Source organism: Bufo bufo, chromosome 5 (genome assembly GCF_905171765.1).
Source record: "Bufo bufo chromosome 5, aBufBuf1.1, whole genome shotgun sequence".
Lineage (NCBI taxonomy): Eukaryota > Metazoa > Chordata > Amphibia > Anura > Bufonidae > Bufo > Bufo bufo.
Genome location: NC_053393.1, coordinates 119,143,353 through 119,166,896, shown reverse-complemented (window position 1 = coordinate 119,166,896; position 23,544 = coordinate 119,143,353). Strand labels below are relative to the sequence as shown.

Sequence of the window (23,544 nt, the reverse complement as noted above, 5' to 3'; positions counted from 1 at the left end):
CTAGGAGATGATAGCCCTACCTCAGTATACAGTATCATATACTGACCACATGGGCTAGGATTTGATAGTCCTACTTCAGTATACAATATAATATACCGATCACATGGGCTAGGAGATGATAGCCCTACCTCAGTATACAGGACATCAATGGTGGCATTCCATTTTGGGGGCTTGTAGTTTTGCAGTGGGGAATGCACTTGTGCAGTCCGTACTGTAATCCCATTAAGTTTTCAGCTTTTAAAAATTGGTTTTAAAAGTGCACTTTATAAAAAATATCAACAGTCTTTGTTTATTCAGTTTTGAGACACAGTGGTGGAGATTTATCAAAACTAGTGTGAGGGAAAACTAGCTTTTTATATACAAAAGGCCTTTGAACAATAAGAGCTGTAATCTGATTGGTTGCTACAGGCAGCTCCTCCACATTTCCCTGGCACTAACTTTGATAACTGTTACCCAGTGTAACTATTGCATGAGACCAATGCTCCTCGTATAAAAAGCCTGAGTCCTTCCAACAACTATAGGACCTGGAAGCACAATGTATCAGACACTAAGCACACAACCTGAAATACTTTCTGTTTGTGACCGAAGTCTAGCAGCAGGCCGAGGAAGTAAACCTGAGGCAAGATGCTAACTGATCTTCTGTCTATTCTCAAATTAATTAACACATCATTTTGGATCCATTTAATTTAATAAAAGAGGTATTCGTTTTACTTGTAAGAGGTGGCTTTTTTTAAATTTTTTTGCCCCCCAGCCACTGATACCTGTGCAGAAATCCATACTCCCCTACTCCCCAATGCTTCATTACGCCTCCCTGGTTCCTTTAATAGACTTCTGGTCTCTATCCTGTAAACTTCTAGATGGACGGGGTCACATGCAGCCATTGACTGGCCTCAGCGGTGACAAGTCCCCATGTGGCGCATGATGCAACAGTGACATGGCACTTGGGACATGTCGACACTGAGGCCAGTCATTGGCTGCAACGGTTCACAAGACCAAGTCTGTGAAAAGTTTACAGACGTGGACCGGAAGACCAGCCAAAGGTAGCAAAGGAGCTGGAATAAGCTGCCGACAAGAGGTGAGTATGGATTTCTTTACAGGTCCCATGGACTGGGGGGAAAATTTAAGAAAAAAAAACCTGGACAACCCCTTTAAGGTTTGAAGTGCGTAGCAGTATGAGAGGTGATGATTTATTCATGTTTTGTTTGTAGTGACAGGGAACTAACAGAAAATACAAAGGCAATAGTAGTTTTTTTTTTAAACAAAGTTAGTGTCATAAAATTAGGCTCATATTAACAACATTGCATTACATCACATTATACTGTTGGAGGATATGAAATCAGTGTTTTTTTGTAGATAAAACAGAGTTTTCATTTTGGGTGGGGTTACCTTGTAAGTATACACAGAAAGCAGTCATTTCCTTTTCTCAGGAGTCTAGCTCTGTCATTTTAACCACAAAACAAAGTTTCACCTCATACCGCTGATGTAAATGCCTAGCTTGCCATCTTAACTATTAATGGGTCTAACATTATATAGTAAGAAGAAAATGCATAGAATATGCCAAGAGCTACAGTATGTCCTACCTGATTTCACATGGTCGTAATACAAATAATTAAATATATTGCCAAAATAGAACTTAACTACTAGCCTTGAAGGGGTTGTTTGGGAAACCATAATTCTAACATGTGCCGGCAGCCAACCGCTGTCTCTTGTGGACACATCACCGCTGAAGCCAGGAGTTGGCTGAAGAGGGTCAGGTGACCATGTCCATGCCGGGGAGGAAAAAAACAAACCCCAGACCAGAAGATGGAGATGCAGTAGCCAGCGTGTAGGACCAAAGTGGTAAAGGGCAGGTAAGTATGATCTCTTCAGTAGGGGAGGCAGGCTGCTGGCTCCTGTTAGAAATGCCGTATTCCCAGACAACCCCTTTAAACTGGTGTATAAAGTACTTGCATTTCTTAACAATGAATAACAAAATAAAATCAATCATCGAATTTCCGCAATTTAAAACGAAAGTAGACATCAGAATCAGGCAGGAGTATGCCGAGTCCTGAACGGCTGTTATCTTGGCGAACTGGTTTGTGGCTGATTAATTCCATGTCCACATATGTGAGAAGAACAGCGAGGAACTGTTTTATTTCATTCACTGCAAAGAAGCGGCCAGGACACATGGTGGATCCAGAACCAAATGGCATCAGGAAAGCTTTGAGTTTTTTGCCCTTTTTGAAGAAGGCTGTTTTCTCCTTTCCATCTTCTACAAAACGATCATATTTATATTCCTGAGGAAAAAAACAATTGGATAATTAATAAATATGTACAATAAAAGGCACTATCTATCTAAATCTATCTAAATCAATCTATCTATCTATCTATCTATCTATCTATCTATCTATCTATCTATCTATCTATCTAAATCTATCTATCTATCTATCTATCTATCTATCTATCTATCTAAATCAATCAATCAATCTATCTATCTATCTAAATCTATCTAAATCTATCTATCTATCTATCTATCTATCTATCTATCTATCTATCTATCTATCTATCTATCATCACTATCTATGATATCTATCTATCTCAAATAATAAAACCTTACACATGCTAAGTAGGGTTGAGCAAATCGAACTCCATAAAGTGGAGTTTGATCCGAATTTCAGGGAAAATTCAATTCGTCGCAAAGCCAAGTTTCCTTGTGCTTCGTGGTAACAAATCGATTTTACCTGAAATGGGGTAAAAAACAAAAAAATCATACTTACCTCATCCATTTAAATGCAAAGATTGATTAAAGATCCTGCGCGAAATCCAGTGTGCGATGAACATATGACGTCACCACGTCGGCTGACGTGATGATGTCATCATGGGCCGCGTGAGATTTCGCTCTAGATCTTCAATGAAGATGGTGGCGGTTGGCTTTTCGCAATCAAATGGATGAGGGTAAGTATGATTTTATAATTTTTTTAAAAATGTTACACTGTATTATTGCTTTCAGATGCCGCGATCAGCTATAAACACAGCATCAGAGGCCCTGACCCTGTCATTGCACCCACAACTTAGTAATTCGCCACAAAGCAAATTTTTCGTATAATTCAGTGAAGCAGCTGAATTGAATTTTACAAAACTTTGCTCATCACTAATGTTCAGGAATTATTCAAATGCTTTTAGATACTGCTTTCTCTTTCATGCCTGCTTGTGGAGCATCCAGTTAGAGCTCAATGGATGTTTCTTCTTTCAATACTCCACTCCAGCCAATATGCCTGCTCCTCCTCCCTCTACTACACTGACATGCCTGTGGGAGATTTACAGTACATGCAATATTAAAAAATATTATTTACAATAGCACTGAAAATTCAAGACTTTATAGTATTAAAAAAGATAGATGTTATTTGATGCTCAATTGGGAAGTTCCAAGTTTAAAGATGCAATCCCCCTACATTCCACCATAGGCAGAATTCAAGTTGGGCAACAGTGGAGATCCTAGGACTTGCAGTCCAACGACTCCAAGCAGGTTGAATTCCTTCTGGTACGTCCTGCAATGTCCCACAATTCTAGTGTTCAAATATTCAAAGGTGCTTTATTGTACTCACATGTTAAAAGCAATGAAAGTACATATCACCACATCCTCATGCGTCACTCCAAACCCCCGAGCCCGACCTTGGGTTTAACCCTTTGGCTTCTTCCAGGGCACACTGCATGTGCTCAGCTACACTCTTTAAAAAGCTGCTTGTTAGCCACATGTAACAAAAAGTAACATAAATCCAAATCCGTATGGGTCAGGCAAGGAGTGTGATGTGATGTTGGGATATGTGTTTTTATTGCTTGTGATATGTAAGTACAATAAAGCACCAGTGAATATTTTAATGTGTTATGTTTATTTTAAATGGAGTCTGTCACCACTATATGACCTTATGCAGTGCTTACATGGCGCTGTAGAACACCTAGACATGATTCTAATGGTACCTTTGTTATTTTCTTTTGACTTGCACAAGCAGGAAAAAAATCTGTTTAATCCATATGCAAATGAGCACTCACAAGTGCTCCGCCGGCCTGGGCATGCAAACTGTGATGCCCATTGTGGGCACGGCATCGCTTCACGTAGTGCGCATGCACGGGCCGGTGGACCAGTGCGCAGGCGCGGGATCTCGGCCGGACCTAGCGATGAAGCAAGGGACTTGGAGGGCGGGCAAAGTAAGAGGCTGGGGTGGAGTAAAGTAAAAAGAAGGCAGAGCAGCCTGGGCTCCTACACAGGGAAGGCTGCCCCTGGCGCTTGGAAGTGCTCATTTGCATATGGATTAAACTGCGTTTTTCCTGCTTGTACAAGTCAAAAGAAAATGACAAAGGTACAATTAGAATCATGTATAGCTGTGCTAGAGAGCCATGTAAGCGCTGTGAAAGGTCATATAGTGGTGACAGACTTCCTTTAAACCTAAATTTTCCCAATTTTTTTTTTAACAGTAATGATTTTTGCAAATTGATTTGACTGTTTTATAAGCACAGTGGCTCCCAAAGTTTGGGCCTTCCTGAAGAGCTCTTCGCTGGAGCACATACAGAATATGTACACAGTAGCCATCGATTCTGATTTCTACAATATGTGCTGCAGTGAGTTCTGTACTGGCAGGAGTACAGTGCCCTCCACTGAAACCTCTGCCACAGGGTATGTGCTATGCAGGGTATATGCTATGCCAGGCTTTAGTGGAGCTGAGCGAGGACAGACAGGAGCAGCGATGTCAACTGCACTATGCTATTGTTGGCCCCACCTACTTGTTTTGTCCCTACCCACAATATGGGGCCACATTTAGTTTTTTCCATGGCAACTTTAAAGGGGTTGTCTTTAAAGTCAGATTTATCATGTAGAGAAAGTTAATACAAGCCAATTACTAATATATTGTTATTATCCATATTGTTTCCTTTGCTGGCTGGATTCATTTTTCCATCACATTATACACTGCTCATTTCCATGGTTACAACCACCCTGCAATCCATCAGTGGTGGTCGTGCTTGCACACTATAGGATAAAGCACTAGCCTATGTGTGCTCCCATGGTCCCAGCCACCAAAGAGCCTGACGCTTTTGCCTATAGTGTGCAAGCATGGCCACCACTGATGGATTGCAGGGTGGTCGTAACCATGGAAACGAGCAGTGTATATTGTGATGGAAAAATGAATGCAGCCAGCAAAGGAAGCAATAAGGATAATAACAGTATATTAGTAAGTTGCTCATATTAACTTTCTCTACATGATAAATGCCACTTACTGAAGTGAGACAACCCCTTTAAGTTCCCAGCCTGCTCCTGTTAGTTTGTTGATATACATCATTCTTTAATTGAATGTTTGCTACAACCTTTTATTTAACACATGCTCTCTATTAGTTTGCTAGTTTTCTATTTTTGCAAAGCCACCATCCGGGCAAGATGTTTGCAAGGCTTACTTCCTGTTTTCATGGATTTGCTAACGAAATCCAGCATGCTTTGCTCTCTACTGTTAGACAGGGCATGCTCCATCCACCGCAGTGTTACCTCTTTCGTAACCATGCCCTCTACACCTTCTCTCTTCATTTTAGTTGGGCTCAGCAGGCCATGTGAGACATTTCAGAGCATAGCATGCTGGCTTTAGTTAGCAAATCCAGCATAAAGCTTAGGAAAACAGGAAATATATAATGTAAATATCCTGCCAGGATGCAGTGATGCTCAGAACAGGGGAAAGAAAGTGCTGCCAGGAAAACAGGTATATGAGACAAAAAATGCAGTGTTTGGGGTATTCTTGGCAGATAAAAAAATGTTATGGGACTGGAGAACCCCTTTAACAGGTTGCTGACCTAGGTCATCCTAACTGGCCGGTACGTAATGCCTTAGGACGAGCATTCGCCCCACACGTGCTGCTGCGATCAACAGCCGGGCTGTATCTGCCAGCATCAGTGAAAACACTGATGCCGGCGGATTAACCCCCTGTATGCCGTGGTCACGCTGACCGCAGCATACAGCGGGTTTGTGGGAGCTTGTACATCCCCATCGGGTCCCTGTGCTGCGGTGACGGGGACCCGATGGCTGCTATGGCAACCACCTGCCAGACTACCAGCTACAGAAGTCCAAGAGATCCAGCCCCAGGGCTCTCCTAGGCAGATGTATTGTGTTGTATTGAAACAGGGATCAGACCCTGAAATGTTGAAGTCCCATAGTGGGACAAAAATAAAAAATTATAAAAGTGAAATAAAAGTGTTTTTAAAAATAAAAAAAATTGAAGTTTCAATTATAAAAAAGCCCCTTCCCTATAAAAAGAGACAAATAAAATTGTAAGAAAAAAAAAAATAAATAAATAAAAAAAAAAAAAAAAAACACAAATTAGGTATCGCCGCGTCCGTAACAAACTGCTCTATAAAAATATCACATGATCCACCCTGTCAGATCAACACCGTAAAAATAAATAAATAAAAACTGTGCTAAAAAAGCAATTTTTTTTCACCTTTCATCACAAAAAGTGTAATACCAAGCGATCAGAAAGGCATATGTACACAAAAATGATACCAATCAAACCGTCATCTCATCCCACAAAAAAATGAGTCCCTACATAAGACAATCAGCCAAAAAATAAAAAAGATATGGCTTTCAGAAAATGGAGACATAAAAACATAATTTTTTTGTTTCAAAAATGTTTTTATTGTTTAAAACCAAAATATATTAAGAAAAACAGACATATTATGTATAGCCGCATCCATAACGACCTGTTCTATAAAAATATCACATGAGGTAACCTGTCTGGTGAACACCGTAAAAAAAAATAAAAAATAAATGGTGCCAAAAAAGAAATTTTTATCACCTTACATCTCAAAAAGTGCTATACAAAGTGATACAAAGTGATCAAAAAGCAGTATCTACCCAAAAATAATACCAATCAAACCATCATCTCATTCCTCAAAAAATGAGACCCTACAAAAGACAATCGGCCAAAAAATAAAAAAGATATGGCTTTCAAAAAACATAAAAACATAATTTTATTGTTTAAAACCAAAATATATATATAAAAAAACCATATTAGGTATCGTCGCATCCGTAAAAACCTGCTCTATAAAAATATCACATGGTATGGTATGGTGAACAAAGTAAAAAATAAATAAAAACCGTGCCAAAAAAAAATATTTTGGTCACCATACATCTCAAAAAGTGTACTACCAAACGATCAACCAACTAAATAGTACCAATCAAACCGTCATCTCATCCCGCAAAAAATGAGACTCTAACTAAGAAAATCGCCCAAAAAATAACAAATATTTGGCTTTCTGAAAATGGAGACATAGAAACATGATTGTTTTTCAGTCAAAAATTGTGCTCCTATATAGCTATCCGTACCATTGAAATGAATGGGATGGCTTGGGTGTAATTACACCTGCTCAACGCTGCAGATGCAACGGCTAGAAGGTAAACAGTGAAGAGGAGGCAGCGTTGGCACGGCGCGCGCCTTCTCTTCAAACAGCTGATCGGCGGGGTTGCCAGGTGTCGGACCCCCACGGATCTAATATTAATGACCTATCCTAAGGATAGGTCATCAATAAATATAACTTGGACAACCCCTTTAAGGTGAAAAATGGCAAGGTCCTTAAGGTGTTAAGGCTGATGCTGAAGAATAAAGCATATCAAAATGAACTTCATGAGCCATCATTGGGATTCTGAAGACCCACTGTGGACCTGCCTAGCACCATATTAGCAGGTGAATTCCAGTTAATCTGGTTCCTTGCAGCGCTAGGGTTCAAGTTTCATACCCAACATCTGCATGGAGTTTGTATGTTCGCCCCATGTTTGCATAGGTTTCCTCCAGGTACTCTGGTTTCCTCCCACACTCTAAAGACATACTGATAGGAACTTAGATTGTGAGCTTCTCTGGGACAGTGAGTAATGATAAGATTTGTAAGCACTGTGAAATATGTTGGCGCGATATAAGTGAGTAAAAAAAAAATAAAACTGTATTATTTTTATTCACCTTGGATGATCATGATTTCCATACCATAAAATACAAGATCAAAAATTTTTAACTGTACGTAATACATTAATAGACAGCTAATTAATTCTTAAAGTACTAACACCTGAGACAAATAAGTGAAAAAAACTTTCAAAAATCATAAGTATATTAGATGAAGCATGTTTCCAGCAGGGATTGCACAGGTTACCATTATGAAACAGCCACAGCACACTGTGCGAAAACAACACTGCAAAGTATATTACAGTAAACACTTAGCACATACTACAGGAGCTCACAGTCCGTGTAATCACACTCTGTATGGATGGGATTTATTACTAGGAATAATTTCACGGGATTCAAATGCCTGGCGATCCCAGCCCACTTACTGTAACTAATACTGATGGTACTGTAGAGAAGCTGCATTGAGAGGTATTTTCTAAGGCATTTTGTGCTACCCCTTTTACATTGATAAAAGTTCTATAAAAGAGAAGGCATTCACCCATGCAAAAGCTGGAGGGAGGTTTCAAAAATGATGCAAAATGTGCAGGGCCGTCTTTAATATTGATTGGACCCTGGGCAAATATTTACTTGGGCCCCCTGGATCCCGCCTTCCCACACCTTAGGCAATCACACCCTCCACCACAACACACACAAAAAAAATCCACACACCTGGTAGAGTACAGTGAATGACTGTAAATACTTCCAGTTCTGAAGACTCCAGCGGCTCAGGATCAGTGCTCTGGGCAGCTGGGCTCAGGCTGGAAATGGGCACCGCTCTGCAGGAAGAAGACCAGGGCTCGGCTCACCCTAGTGTTACAGTGCACCCCACAGTATGCAGTATAGCACCCTATAGTATACAGCAACCCACAGTATACAGTATAGCACCCTATAGTATACAGCAACCCACAGTATGCAGTATAGCACCCTATAGTATACAGCACCACACAGTATGCAGTTTAGCACCCCACACTATACAGTACCCCACAGTATATAGTAGAGCAGTATAGCACCCCACACTATACAGTACCCCACAGTATATAGTAGAGCAGTATAGCACCCCACACTATACAGTACCCCACAGTATATAGTAGAGCAGTATAGCACCCCACACTATACAGTACCCCACAGTATATAGTAGAGCAGTATAGCACCTCACAGTATACAACACCTCACTGTATACAGCACCCCAAACGATACACGATACAGCCCCCCACACTATACAGTACAGCAGTATAGCACTCCACACTATACCGCACCCACAGTATACAGACCCCCACAGTATACAGTTGCGCTAACAACAGTACAGCAGTATAGCCCCCCCCACTATACAGGCCCCCCCACTATACAGGCCCCCCCACACTATACAGGCCCCCCACACTATACAGCCCCCCCACACTATACAGGCCCCCCCACAGTATACAGGCCCCCCACAGTATACAGGCCCCCACACAGTATACAGCCCACCACACAGTATACAGTCCCCCCACAATATACAGGCCCCCACACAGTATACAGCCCACCACTATTCAGTAGTTTACAGTATATTAACATAACAGCCCCTGTCACCTTTTTCTGATGTAATGTTCACACAAAAAAGCTCCACAGCAACACTCCTGGTAGGACCTGTGATGACCTCATAGCCATGTGACCAGTAATTGCTAGGTTACTGGTCACATGGTGATGATGTCATTAAGGTCCTGAAGTGATCCCACACAACTTTAACACAGTACGATCATGATGCCTGGACTCAGTGCAGGCAGGCACGGCAGCACCCCTGTGTAGCTGACAGCTTGACACCCGGGGCAGTGGCTAGCAGGGCTCAAGAGGCAGCTGCCTTGGGCCCCCCAGGAGCAACTGGGCCCGGGGCAGCTGCCCCTTTTGCCCCTTGGTAAAGACGGCCCTGAAAATGTGTGAGATGCAGGCACCAACAGAAGTGATAGCTTTTTATGACTCTCATCCTCCCCATCCTGATTCTGTCCCACACCTGCAGCATTCTGAATAATTTTTAGATAGTATCTTAATTAATCAGGGAGCTGGGACGCCAGACCAGTCAATAAGCTGCTGGACACAGTTGCCTGTGATTAATATTCCTTCATCTCTAGCTAGTTGTGTGTTTGCTACTTTGGTTCATTGACACTTTGCCTGTTTCTTTGACATTGCCTCTCATTACTGATTTTACCTACCACCTGACATAATGGTTTTTAACTCTGCTAGTTTGGCACATCGTCTTTGCCTGCTGACTTTGTCTCTGACATTTTCTCCTGGTTTCACTTTGCTGTGTATTTGTATGAGATTTGGGGATTTTGATCTGATCCTGCTTTTGTCTGTCTGGTTTTCACCTCTTTCTCTCTGACTACACTGTGCCCTTTTTGGTGTCAGCCCCTGCACTTAGCTAGGAAGGGACCGTGTTCCAGTTGTGCACTTAGGATGGATAGTGCAAGTAGGTAGGGACAGTGGTGTGTGTGGAGTACGGGGATGCACTGTTCTCTACTCTTTCAAGACACATACAGCATCTAAACCAGCCTAAAACTGAGTGACTTACTTATCCTCGACCAGTTCTAAATGTAAGACAGCTTCCTAGCTGTCTTAGGGCTCTTTCACACTTGCGTTCTTGTCTTCCGGCATAGAGTTCCGTCGTCGGGGCTCTATGCCAGAAGAATCCTGATCAGGATTATCCTAATGCATTCTGAATGGAGAGAAATCCGTTCAGGATGCATCAGGATGTCTTCAGTTCCGGAACGGAACGTTTTTTGGCCGGAGAAAATACCGCAGCATGCTGCGCTTTTTGCTCCGGCCAAAAATCCGGAACACTTGCCGCAAGGCCGGATCCGGAATTAATGCCCATTGAAAGGCATTGATCCGGATCCGGCCTTAAGCTAAACGTCGTTTCGGCGCATTGCCGGAGCCGACATTTAGCTTTTTCAGAGTGGTTACCATGGCTGCCAAGACGCTAAAGTCCTGGCAGCCATGGTAAAGTGTAGCGGGGAGCGGGGGAGCAGTGTACTTACCGTTCGTGCGGCTCCCCGGGCGCTCCAGAGTGACGTCAGGGCGCCCCAAGCGCATGGATCATGTGATCACATGGATCACGTCATCCATGCGCATGGGGCGCTCTGACGTCACTCTGGAGCGCCCCGGGAGCCGCACGGACTGTAAGTATACTGCTCCCCCGCTCCCCGCTCCTACTATGGCAACCAGGACTTTAATAGCGTCCTGGGTGCCATAGTAACACTGAACGCATTTGGAAGACGGTTCCGTCTTCAAATGCTTTCAGTACACTTGCGTTTTTCCGGATCCGGCGTGTAATTCCGGCAAGTGGAGTACACGCCGGATCCGGACAACGCAAGTGTGAAAGAGGCCTTAGGCTACTTTCACACTAGCGTGTTTTGTGGATCTGCAAAAACGTTTCCGTTACAATAATACAACCGCATGCATCCACCGTGAACGGACCTGGTTGTGTTATGTCTTATATAGTCAAGACTGATCCGTCATCAACTCTATTGAAAGTCAATGGGGGACGGATCAGTTTTCTATTGTGTCAGAGAAAACTGATCTGTCCCCATTGACTTACATTGTGTGTCAGGATGGATCCGTCTTGCTCCGCATCACATCACGGACAGAGAAACACTGCTTGCAATATTAAGATCCTATGACTTATCTCAATAGCAGAATTGAAAACGCTAGTGTGAAAGTAGCCTTACATTTATACCTTTTTCTATGCCTGAAACAGGCATACAAAATGGTAAATAAGATGGGCCTGCCAGCCTGCCCCCTTCCCCGCCATCCCCACAATTTAGACCTGGCGTGGGCGGGGCAAAGTTGCAGATAGTTCTAAATGTAAGACAGCTTCCTAACTGTCTTACATTTATACCTTTTTTATACCTTTTTTTATGCCTGAAACAGGCATAGGAAATGGTAAACGAGATGGGGCTGCCAGCCCGCCCCCTTCCCCGCCTTCACCACACCACAATTTAGACCTGGCGTGAGCGGGGCAAAGTCGCAGATAGCGGCGCAACTAACCATTGCGCCGCCATCTGTGTCTAAAATACATATAATAGGTATAATATTTCAAAATAATAAATGACCCCCTATGTTTTTATCCACACAGACTTCAATTTGGTATACTAAAGGCCATGAAAAGCAATGGACAAATTGCAAATATACTTGTGCTTTGGAAAAAGATGTTTTGGGGGCTTTTTTTTTTTTAATCAAACCACAAAGTTGTTAAAGTGAATAGTTCCGAGGTTCAATACCAGGCATAGCACACATACTGTATAAGAGCAGCCCCTTTACCAAGCACTACAACCTTTTCGGCCCTGTGATTGGGGCGGATCTGCTGGCAGAGCATCCTCCAGTCTCAGGTATATACTATGCTATGGCTGATCAGTGTACGTGCCTTAATCAAAACTATTTTGTTTTTATTAGAAGTATGATGTCTCTTTAACACAAAATCTGTTAATGATTAAGTACACATTTATAAAAATACATACATAGGCACTTGGCAAGTATACATGGCCAGCTGTATTATATTCCATTGGTTAATGGACAGCAGTTTTAAGAACATTGTAGGCTGACAGATGGTTAATAGTATACATTCCTGCTCAAAGAATAAAGCTGAAAAACAGTGATAAATATAGCTAATTATACAGTACATATATGTTAAAGGTTAATTTTAAATCATGAATTCATAATGAAATGCAAAATAGATTGTATTATTTTGGTAATTACACTACCATCACATCTACAGTTTAAACCGTCGCAAAATGCAGATCTGCCTGAAAATCATAATCTCGATTAATTACAGAATCACATTTGATTATAAGGACAATGAAATTGTGATTATTGGTGGTAAAAAGCCAGAAGCTGCAAGGTTGGGAAATAATTGCAATACTTTTCACTAACATGTCTGACAACCATAGTCTATCAGGATGCAAAATCATCCTCAAGTGTGCCAGGATATTGAACAAATACAAAGAATACATTTTCTTAGTAGAATATGGGCTACATAACATACTGTACAATTTGGTTTTAAATAATGTCATAAATCATTTAAAATGTAGCCTAAAGGCGCATTTACATGTGCCGACAAACAGACAATTATTGGGAAGGAAGCATTCTTTCCCGATAATTGCCTGCTGATCAGTGGAGGTGATGAGCAGCAATCACCTCCACTGTATGAGGACGAGTGATGGCTTCTGAAGTCTTCTGTTGGTGTCATTAGCAGCTCTAACCTTATCATCTGAAAGGTCACATCTTTTGGCATGACCTCATCAGTTGACCTAACCTCAGGGCCGTTTGAAGGAATTTGGGGGCCCCAAGCAAAATAGACATGGAGGCCCCCCCCTCCACGCCCTCCCCACCTTACGCACGCAAAGCCTACAGGAACCACAGTATAGCCATACAGTTTTATGTTCACCCACACTTTATATAAATAAAAAAGGAGGTTTACAGTGCAAATACTGCTGTTGCATTTAATGTGCATGAAATTTGAACATTTTTAACAAATGTCCTACTTACTCTCCCCCTCCCTGTTTTTTTTTTTTTTTTACTCCCTACCCTACCTTAGATAAGTTTCTAAGTTAATTCAGTCCTCCGGCTCCTTCCCTGGACCCTGTAGCGTGGCCGAGCTCCTCGCTCTCTACCTCCAGTCCTGGCTGTCACTCAGTGCGGCCGGGAACCGCGTGGTACAGGTCAGGAGATTCAGTTTCCTGTTCCCGGCCGCGGCCGGACTAAAAGGAAGTGAGCATTTAGTGTACACTTCCTGTCAGTCCGGCCGGGAACAGGAAACTGAATCCCCTGTTCCTGTACCACGCGGTACCCGGCCGGACTGAGTGACAGCCACGAGGTAGAGGAGGAGAGCTCGGCCACGCTACAGAGCAGCAGTCAGCAGAGGAGGAACTCGGGAGGTAACCAGGAGTGCTGCAGCCGCCTGAGGCTCTCTATAGAGCGCTCAGATGGCTGCAACCTTAAAGGAAGCAAAACAAGCACCGGCTCTGCTTGGGGCCCCGGGCCAGCTCGGGGCCCAAGCAATTGCTTGTTTTGCCTGTCTGTTAGCGACGGGCCTGCCTAACCTTGTAACCTGATGACTTCACACTTTTGTTGGCATGATGTCATCAGCTGATATAACCTTGTCAACCTTGTCAATTGATGACGTCACTCTGATGACATCACTGATTGAAGCACCAAAAGAGTATTCTGCATACTTTGCACTAATTTCTTCTTAAATGGAATGTTTTTGAACAAGGGAGTTCCAAGTAGGAATCATAGAGGAGTGAGGAAAGTTTGCATCTGTGAATGTGGAAGTGCTTTTTATCACCTACTAGTTTTTTCAATTGTTTGACACGTTTACGGTAGAAAATATTTTTTTTTATATTGTGATTCCTAAGAAACTGAAGAAGACAAATAGGCCTACACAATTCGTGCATGGTCTATAGAGGATTGGAATTTTATTTTGGTGTAAGATAATGTTATAGCCTGGGGTCTGATTAATTTTTGGGGTCAGGTTAAATAATGTGGTTAAGAACTGGAATTCTTACAGAGGTACTTGAAAGTTTTAGTATTAGCAGATAATTTGAAGGTGAAGTCAGCTGCTTTAAATCAATGGAATGACAATCAGGTATGAGTGAGTGACCTGTTATTTTTAAAGATTTAATAGACAGTGGGTTTGGACCCACTGTGCCAACTAACCAGTTTGACTTTGGGCTAAACCTAAGGGCATTGTCCTGGCAGTTCCCTGCTATTCACCCTTTAACCCCTTTACGGGGATTTAGACTTTGCTGCAAGGAACCAACCAGGCCATTACCTTCTGGAGTAGTCCTGGTTTAGCTGCCTGTTAACTTTGGCAGTCAGGGACACTTACGAGTGAGAAGCAAGTGAGAAGAACACTGGGGAGAAATGAGGATTTGCAGGTGATCAACTTTTCCTCACTTAACCTAAATTAAATTGAGACTTTGGTCTTAAAGAAAGGATTGTCGTTTGTCCCTACCACGGACTTTAAGGTATTTACGTAGGTTAAGGACCTTAACCTTTTTTGTAGAAAATTAAGATGGAAAAAGTTTTTTAATAGCACCAATAAACTGTCCGATGAAAAGCTGGGGATAAATGAGAACGAACTGGCAAACTTAGCACTATTTATGGAACTTTGGAAGGAAGGCTCACGAAATCCAGGTGAGGGCCACTTTACCAAGCTAAGTCCAAAGAGCATCAAAATGCTCCCTCCATCCAACTATGAATACATTGATATTTTTCAACAACTGGTGACTTCTAAGCTGGAGCAACTGAAAGTTACATCCACACATAGAAATTTGTCCGTAATCAAATTAGAGGCCTTGAGAACACTAGAGAGAGACAGATCCATTATTAATAAACCATCGCATAAGGGCGGGAATCTTGTGATCACAAATTATGATAATTACCGTAAAATGTGTTTGGACCTTCTCAAGGATAAAGAGGGCTATCAGGTGTTATAAGATGACCCCACCAATATATTTTTGGTGGAACTCCAGGTCATTTTGAAATCTGGACTTGAGAAAAAGCAGAATACAATTTCATAGTACCTAATACTCCTCAAATCGCCACATTCTATGGACTTCCCAAAGTTCATAAAGGAACACATCCCTTGAAAGGTCGCCCAATAGTATCAGGTGTCAACTCCCTGACACAGAATTGTGGGCTATATTTAGACCAGGTGCTGAGACAGTTTGTCCTCTCCCTCGCGTCATACATTAGGGATGCAATGGACTTCCTGAACAAAGTAGGGAAGCTGGTCATTGATCCCTCCTGCCTACTCGCCAGCATTGATGTCGAATCCATGTATGCAGCATCCCCCATGAAAAGGGAGTTATGGCGATAGCGTACTACCTACGCACAAGAGGGACATATTACAGCGCCCACAACCATCTGGTCATGACACTTCTTGAATTTATTCTCAAACATAACTTTTTCCTCTTCGATATGCGGTTCTACCACCAGCTCAGGGGGATGGCAACCTCTTCCTGGGCTGGTGGGAGGATAATATCGTTTTTCCTGACCACAAGACATGGTGGAACAAGAAAATAGTTTTTTGGACATGGTACATCGATGTATTTGTGCTCTGTAATGGTAACAAGGAGGATTTCATCAAGTTTGTTGATACTTTAAATATTAATGAGGTATGCCTTAAATTCACATATGAAATACAGACGAAATGGATAACTTTTTTGGACGTGAAAGTATATGAACAAGGGAAAAGACTCACCACCACTATGTTCAGGAAACCAACGGTAACTAATACAATTTTGCATTGGGACAGTCATCATCCCGTTTCTCAGAAAAGGGGCATCCCGAGAGGCCAGTACCTGCGGGTACGCATAAACTGTTCTAATACTAATGAATTCCATCTGGAATTGAGAAAATTATACAATAGATTGATTGGCAGGCGGTCTTCTAAGGCTACCCTTAGACAATCTTTTCAACATGCACTAGCCACGGAAAGGGAAACCTTACTTAACCCAAAAGACCATTGGAGGGAGAACAGACACTAACCCGTCTCATCTCCACTTTTGACGTGGCGAACGCGGAGGTCAAAGCGATCCTGAATATATATTGGCCTATCCTAAGGATGGATCCTGATGTGGCACAGAACATCTCTCCTTACCCCAGTGTAACATACCAAAGGGGTAGAAGCCCCAGGGATCACCTGGTACATAGCCACTATGTACCCCCGGCCATACCTGGCACTTGGCTTGACCGTCAACTTGTGGGTATGTTTAAATGCAGGAATTGCAAGGCATGGGATTTCATCTCCGTATCAAAAACGGCTATGTGTTCTGCTACCAATAAAACTTTTAGCATCCGTGATTTTGTCAACTGTAAAAGCAAAGGCGTGGTCTATATCTGCCAGTGCCCTTGCCCTAAGGATTATATCGGAAAGACTTTTAGGGAGTTGAGGAGAAGGGTATGTGAGCATATCAATGATATACGCAAGAAAAACATCACGCCCATTGCCAATCACGTTTTGAGCACCATGCAGGTAACCCCTGAGTCTTAAGGTTCTCTGTTCTGGAGGTGGTCTCTCCCTCTCCTAGAAAGGGAGACTGGGATAGAAGAATTCTCCAGAAGGAGGCAGAGTGGATATACAGATGTAAATCCTAATCACCCTCTAGTCTCAATGAGAGATTGACCTTCACTTGTTTTATTTAGCATTGATGAGTCTTTCCTCTATATGCAGTTCTCTTAAGGAAATGTAACTTCTCCTTTTCTCACCTAGACCTCTTTTTCCAATATTTTGACAGCTCCAACTGGTCATGAATGCGAAAAGCATTCAAATATAAACTTATAAGTGTGATCTATACTGTCACTTCTACTTCTTCCAAACCTATCTGGTTAAAAGTTAGGGTAACTTGTTAGTCTCATGAGTGTCCATCCATTGGGGTGTGGATAACATCAAAAGTAGGGGGGAGGGATGGTACGAGGGATGTATAGCCATTAATTGCGGATGGTTTTATTTTTTTATGTATCATTATCTGTTAAAAATTTAAACCAAATTTCATTATGGCTATCATCTGATCCTTTACCCCTGAAGGGCTGTGTGCTTTTCTGTTATTGAGGCTGCCCATTTCCGCATATATGATCCCATTGTGCCCTCTTACCATAGATGTAATGCTCTGGGCTGGGGATTATTGGGAGATCAATATACAAACTCTCACACATGCCCCCTTCCTCCCTTCTGGGTACACGTTGAAACACATGAGATTCACCAAAGGGGCGGCGGCATGCATTCCACCGACCGGAAGTGCTCCTCCCGGTGAGACTGTCTTATTACCCTGTCTCTTTCTTTTTATGAAATTTTGTCATCACATTTGTCATCATTTGGACACTATTTGCACTAAATTTGTTGGGCCATTTTTTTGCCCTTAACAATTACCTATATCAAGGGAATTTTAACTTAATCCTAATAAAGTTTACGTTTTAAGGGTCCTTTTTTTTGCAAATTAAATTATTTCCTAGTCTCTAAGGACACCACTACTATCTCTTATATCTATATATTTTTTGTTTTTGGAACACTGGTATGAAGCACCAAGGGATCAAGCAAAATGAGTAGTCTGAATACAGCCCAAGGTCAGGGCAGCCTGATCCTGATAGCAATCCCAAGGTTTGGCAAGGTGGCAAGAATAAAAAAGAGACACAGGCCAAGGTCAGGACAGTAGATGAGAGAGCAGAATCGTTAGTCAGGCCAAGTATGGTACACAGGTATTCAGACAAGAGATCACACCTTCACTGGTAACTAGATGCTAGAAAACCTAAAGCTCAGGCACTTTTCCACTGGGAAGGGTGCCTAATAAATCCAGGGACAGCTAGCCATTGGCTGGGGAAACTTTTGGATTTATGTGCACTGGCTTTTTAAGAGGCAAAGAGCAAGTGTGGAACAAGGCCAGAGGATTGACAGGAGGCATTAAGGTCACAGTCTGCACAGATGCGGATTCCGGGGACTGGGAGATTCACGGACAGGAGTGCTGAACAGCGATGGACAGCTGCAGACAGGGTAAGTAGCATGGTGTCTGTGCCCACAGGGGACAGTTGGGCAATGGCAGACATGGACCGCCATCTCAAGAAAAGAACAGGGATCTATCAAAGTCTTCATAACACATATGTCTGGAAGTGTACCATGGTATTAAAGGGAACCTGTCATCAACTTTATGCTGCCCATACTAACGGCAGCATAAAGTAGAGACAGGCAGGTTGATTTCAGCGGTCTGCCATTTAAAAGTTAAAATTAAGTGGTTGCCTAGAACCAACATCACAATCATTGCAGACTGGGCCTGGAAAAGAGTCACAGCCACCTGAGATGAGGAAAGAAGGACCGGCACTCGCTGTTGGTATATAATCTTGTGATTTATTGTCACATACTGGAATGTGACAATAAATCACAAGATTATATACCAACAGTGAGTGCCGGTCCTTCTTTCCTTTTATCTACATGGGACGCCTGCCCTGGGACACGCGCACCGCCACTCTATTTCCCGCTGTGCCGATCAATATATTGTATACAGCCACCTGAGAAGAGTCATGGTTATTCATGAATTCCTGCTCTCCCTGCCCACCTGCTGATGATTGACAGGCTTCTACCTAGTTTTCTCCCTTTCTCTCTAGGAGAGAACTGCTAATCATCAGCAGATGGGTGAGAGTGCAGGAGATTATGGATAACCATGACTCTTCTCAAGTAGATTTGACTCTTTTCATGCCCTGTGCTGCAATGATTATGATGCTGGTTCTCGGCAACCACTTACTTTTAGCTCATGAGTGACACGCCACTGAAATCAGCATTTCTATCACTATTTTAGGCTGCCCTCAGTGATGTCAGCATAAAGTTGATGACAGGTTCCCTTTAACAAAGGAGATTTCTGAGGGCCTCAGAAAAAAAGTTGCTCATCAGGCTGGAAAAGGTTACAAAACCATCTCTAAACAGTTTGGACTCCACCAATCCACAGTTGGACAGATTATGTACACATTGAGTACACAATTCAAGACCATTATTACCCTCCCCAGGGTTGTCGTACAACAAGGATCAAGCCGAGAGCAAAGTGTGTAATAGTCAGTGAGGTCACAAATGAACCCAAGGTAACCACTAAGCAACTGAAGGCTTTTCTCAAATTACCTAATGTGGATGTTCATGAGTCCATTTTCAGGAGGATACTGCACAATAAAGGTGTGCATGGCAGGACTGCAAGGACAGAGCCGCTGCTCTCCAAAAAGAACATTGCTGCCCATCTGCAGTTTAGTAAAGATAACCTGGACAAGTCATTGTAACAATGTTTTTTGGACAGATGAGACCAAAATAGATCTTTTTGGTTTAAATGGAAAGCATTATGTTTGGGGAAAGGTAAACAGTGCATTCCAGAATAAAAACTTCCTCCCACCTTTGAAACACAGTGGTGGAAATATCACGGTTTGGGCTTCTTTTGCTACATCTGGACGAGGATGTCCGGAACAATGAATGCTGAACTATACCAGTAAATTCTAATGGAAAATGCGGGACATCTGTCTGTGAGCTTAATCTCAAGAGAACGTGGGTCAAGCAGCAAGATAATGACCCTAAACACAAGTCGTTCTACCGAAGAATAGTTAAAGAAGAATAAAGTTAAAATTTTGGAATGGCCAAGTCAAAATCCTCATCTTAATCCAACAGAAATGTTGTGGATGGATCAGAAGTGAACAGTTTATGGGAGGAAACCTACCAACATTGAAGCTGTTTTCTACAGAGGATGGGTTACTGGATTATTTTCATCAGAAAATAAATGACCAAGTCTAATATTTTGACTCATTTGTTTGATTTGGTTATCTTTATCTACTTTTAGAACTTGTGTAAAAATCTGATGTCTGATGTTTTAGATCAAATATATGCAGAAATGTAGACAATACTGAAGGGTTCACAAACATTCAAACACCACTGTATATGGTGTCTAAATTAATTTAATAGGTCTGGGATCTGATTACTTTTGTGGGTCAGGTTGCGCAATGTGGTTAAGAAACAGAATTTTTATATGCTGCCTAAACTAATTTAAGAGGTCTGGTCTGGGGCCTGAATAATTTTGGCATCTGGCCTAGGGTCTGATTCATTTTTGGCAGTCTGGTCTGGGGCCTAAATTTATTTAGGGGACTGATATATGTATTAATTGATTTTGTGATTTGGTCTGGGCCTAACTTTATTTTGGGATCTGGACTTACGTCTGATTAATTGAGCTGTCTAGTTAGTAATCAGGAGTTGTCATCATGGGCTGGTTGGGGAAAAAAAGTAAAGTGAACCACACAAATCAAGAGAACATGTCACCTGTGAGTTACTGGATGTAATTATTATGTATTTTATGTATGTAACTATATTCAATCTGTGCTGTATTCTCTTGTATAATTGCAGAGTGATTATACTCTTCAGTGTGGCATTGCATGGCAGTATTACTGATGCATGTATGGTGGTAGCATACACCTGCTCCTGAATGTGTGGTTAGTTTTCAAGTAAGGTAGTCTTGATCTGATTTGGGGAGATTGTCCTAATCTGGCAAGGGCACCAAAATAACTTGACTGTCCCTGCTTTTATTTACTTATATGTCTCAATGAAATAGAATATCCATTAACAGTCGGTTTTGACTTGCACCCCCCCCCCCATCCTTATGCCATCAGCTGTCAGTAAATATCTTGCCAATTTCATTATTGTTTCATAGGACCAGAAAGAGCTTGAGTAAAGATGATAGCAGATGGTTATGTAATCTGCCTATTACAGTTTGCTAAAGCATCTATGAAACGACACCCCTGTTTTCATGATGTAGTAGTCAAAAATTTGGAGGTAATAGAACAAGGAGAATTTTAGGTCAAGCTTCCTAAATTTCATCTTCATTTATTTCCTGATGATAAATGTAGAAACTAGTGGTGAATGCTAACAATCAGATTATTCTATGCAACAGTTTAGCAGCAGTGACAGATGTATGAATCTTGATAAGCTTCTTTCATACAGTCAGTACAGGTTTTATTAGAGCAGAGGTTTAATCAACTAACTTACATTGTTTTTATTTATAGAGGGGGCACTTGATTTATGGACCAGCTTATTCGCTTGTTCGCTGTTTTATATCTTCCAATTCCATGGTATATTTAGTGTTTTCCTAATTGGCTAATTAAATTTTTCCTTCCTTTATACACAAATAAAGAAGTAAAATGCTTGTGTAACGGGCGCCTCCCCTTAGGCCCCTGCCTAACAATACCCAAGTGTAGGAATGCCGAGTGGTATAGTGCGGCCTATAATGTCTCTTAATGTGTGTCATGGTCCTCCTACCTGGATATGACCGAACCTCAGGCTTTGGCTCCGGAGCAATAAATAGGGGGAATAATTGAGGGATAAAAGAATAACTTGAGTCCAGACCTTGAGATGAAGTTCAATGGCAGCTTTACTTTGCATAAACTTTCTCCAAAATGGTTTACAGGCTTTGTCTTGGTTCCAGCAGGTTTTAGCATGAAACTGGCAGGCAAACTCCACTCTGCTATATCTGTTTCTCTCTTACTCTGCTGTACTGACAGGCTGGCTGTATAACTCAGCTTCTTCTGTATGCTGCACTTCACTTTGTAGTCTGACTCTAGGTTATGCCAGGGAACCTTCCTCCTGGCTCCTGAGACTTCAAGCTTTGGCCTTCATGACCAGCAGAGCTTAAGGTGCCCCTGTACACACTCCCCCTAGTTGGGGGTAAGCTGACTAGAACTTCTGCCCAACCCTTCTTGCAGGAAATAGTACTCGCCCACCTTTCTCCAGAGGGGTAACATTTTAAGTATAGCTCTGCCGGGTTTTCTGCCACCGGCTGGTGAACCAGCCACATTACATGAACAGTTACATAACATTAGAAATGCACAGTGTGGAGGATCTGGAATATATGCATAAGATAACATGAGGTTAGACAAATAAATAACGTAGCAAGGTGCAGAAGTGGTAACACCACTCTGGGGTGTTACACTTGTCCGATTACATTTTCTAAATTACATCCCTAGCTTGCTATACCTTTAAATGTGTCATATACTTACCTGTTCTCTGCTATTTGGTTCCTGCTCAGTGGGTCCCAGGCTATCTTTACTTACGATCCTAGCATGTGAACTTCCTGAAAGAACAGTGTATCCTGCACCTCTGCAACCAAAGACTGGCCTCAGTGGTGACATACCCCAAAGCGGCATGTGACCCTGTAGAAAGGTCCAGTGCCATGCAAGCTTTGAAAGAAAAAAAGGAAAATTCATGCAAGGGTTTGTTTCTGCTGGATACCAAGAATGGCAGAAAAACATTAATTTTTTGCAGACCGTCCATAAATCTATGGACGATTGGAAACCTTGACAGCCATGATGGGATGTGACACTGTTTCTGGGAATAAAAAGTATACTAGCTAAATAAAAGGTATAGTTAATTAACCATTGGCTCAGAACTGGGTTGGAAATGAAGCAGCAGCTTCCCCACATCTCCTCTAATCTTCAACCTGCTGTTAGAAACTCTCGCCATTGGATTAAGGACAAATAAAAATATTTACTGAGTACCTCTGATTAAAAAGTGATACTAAACTACTCCACATGTGGATGATATAATAAATAATCTTATGTGTTAAACCAGTCATGTCTCTCGGTCATATTAGGCAAACCGTTGATTAATATTCTAAAGTTTCTCTGTAAAAATTAAATGACCAAAAGAGTAAGAATCTTCCAATTCATTTTTCCTTACAACAAATTGGGATGATTAAACAAGAATATTATTTTCAATGGGCAGAGGAGAGGTTAAGATATTTGAGTACTGATACTGCCCCAGATGTGAAACCACATGAATAGGCATTTAAATAACTAGATATTTGATATCCCCAAAACTCTTGCCACTTACATAAGCACAATTATCTTCACCTACTGATCAATGTTAAAATGCTACTTGATATATATGAGTTGCCCTTACTGTCTTGAAGAAGGCATAAGAATGTACTGAAAACATAAATCCTCCCAAGATTTTGTATGCTATAGTCATGGTCCCAATCCTTCTCCCCAAATCTTTCTTTATCGCAGACAGGATTTAATTTTGCACTACTGATCCTAGCACATGTTGTCTTTTTTGTCTTTT

The 23,544-nt window shown here is 41.9% G+C and overlaps 1 protein-coding gene across 1 annotated transcript in view; it reads right to left on the bottom strand.

Annotated features, from left to right (window-relative positions):
- Positions 1 to 1,169: 1,169 nt before the first annotated feature.
- Positions 1,170 to 23,544, bottom strand: part of LOC121001040 (cytochrome P450 7B1) — a 303,677-nt gene continuing 281,302 nt past the window's right edge. The window contains exon 6 of the mRNA XM_040431923.1: positions 1,170 to 2,276. Within this exon, the coding sequence (XP_040287857.1) occupies positions 1,980 to 2,276 (297 nt within the window). The 3' untranslated portion in view covers positions 1,170 to 1,979. The remainder of the gene's footprint in view (positions 2,277 to 23,544) is intronic.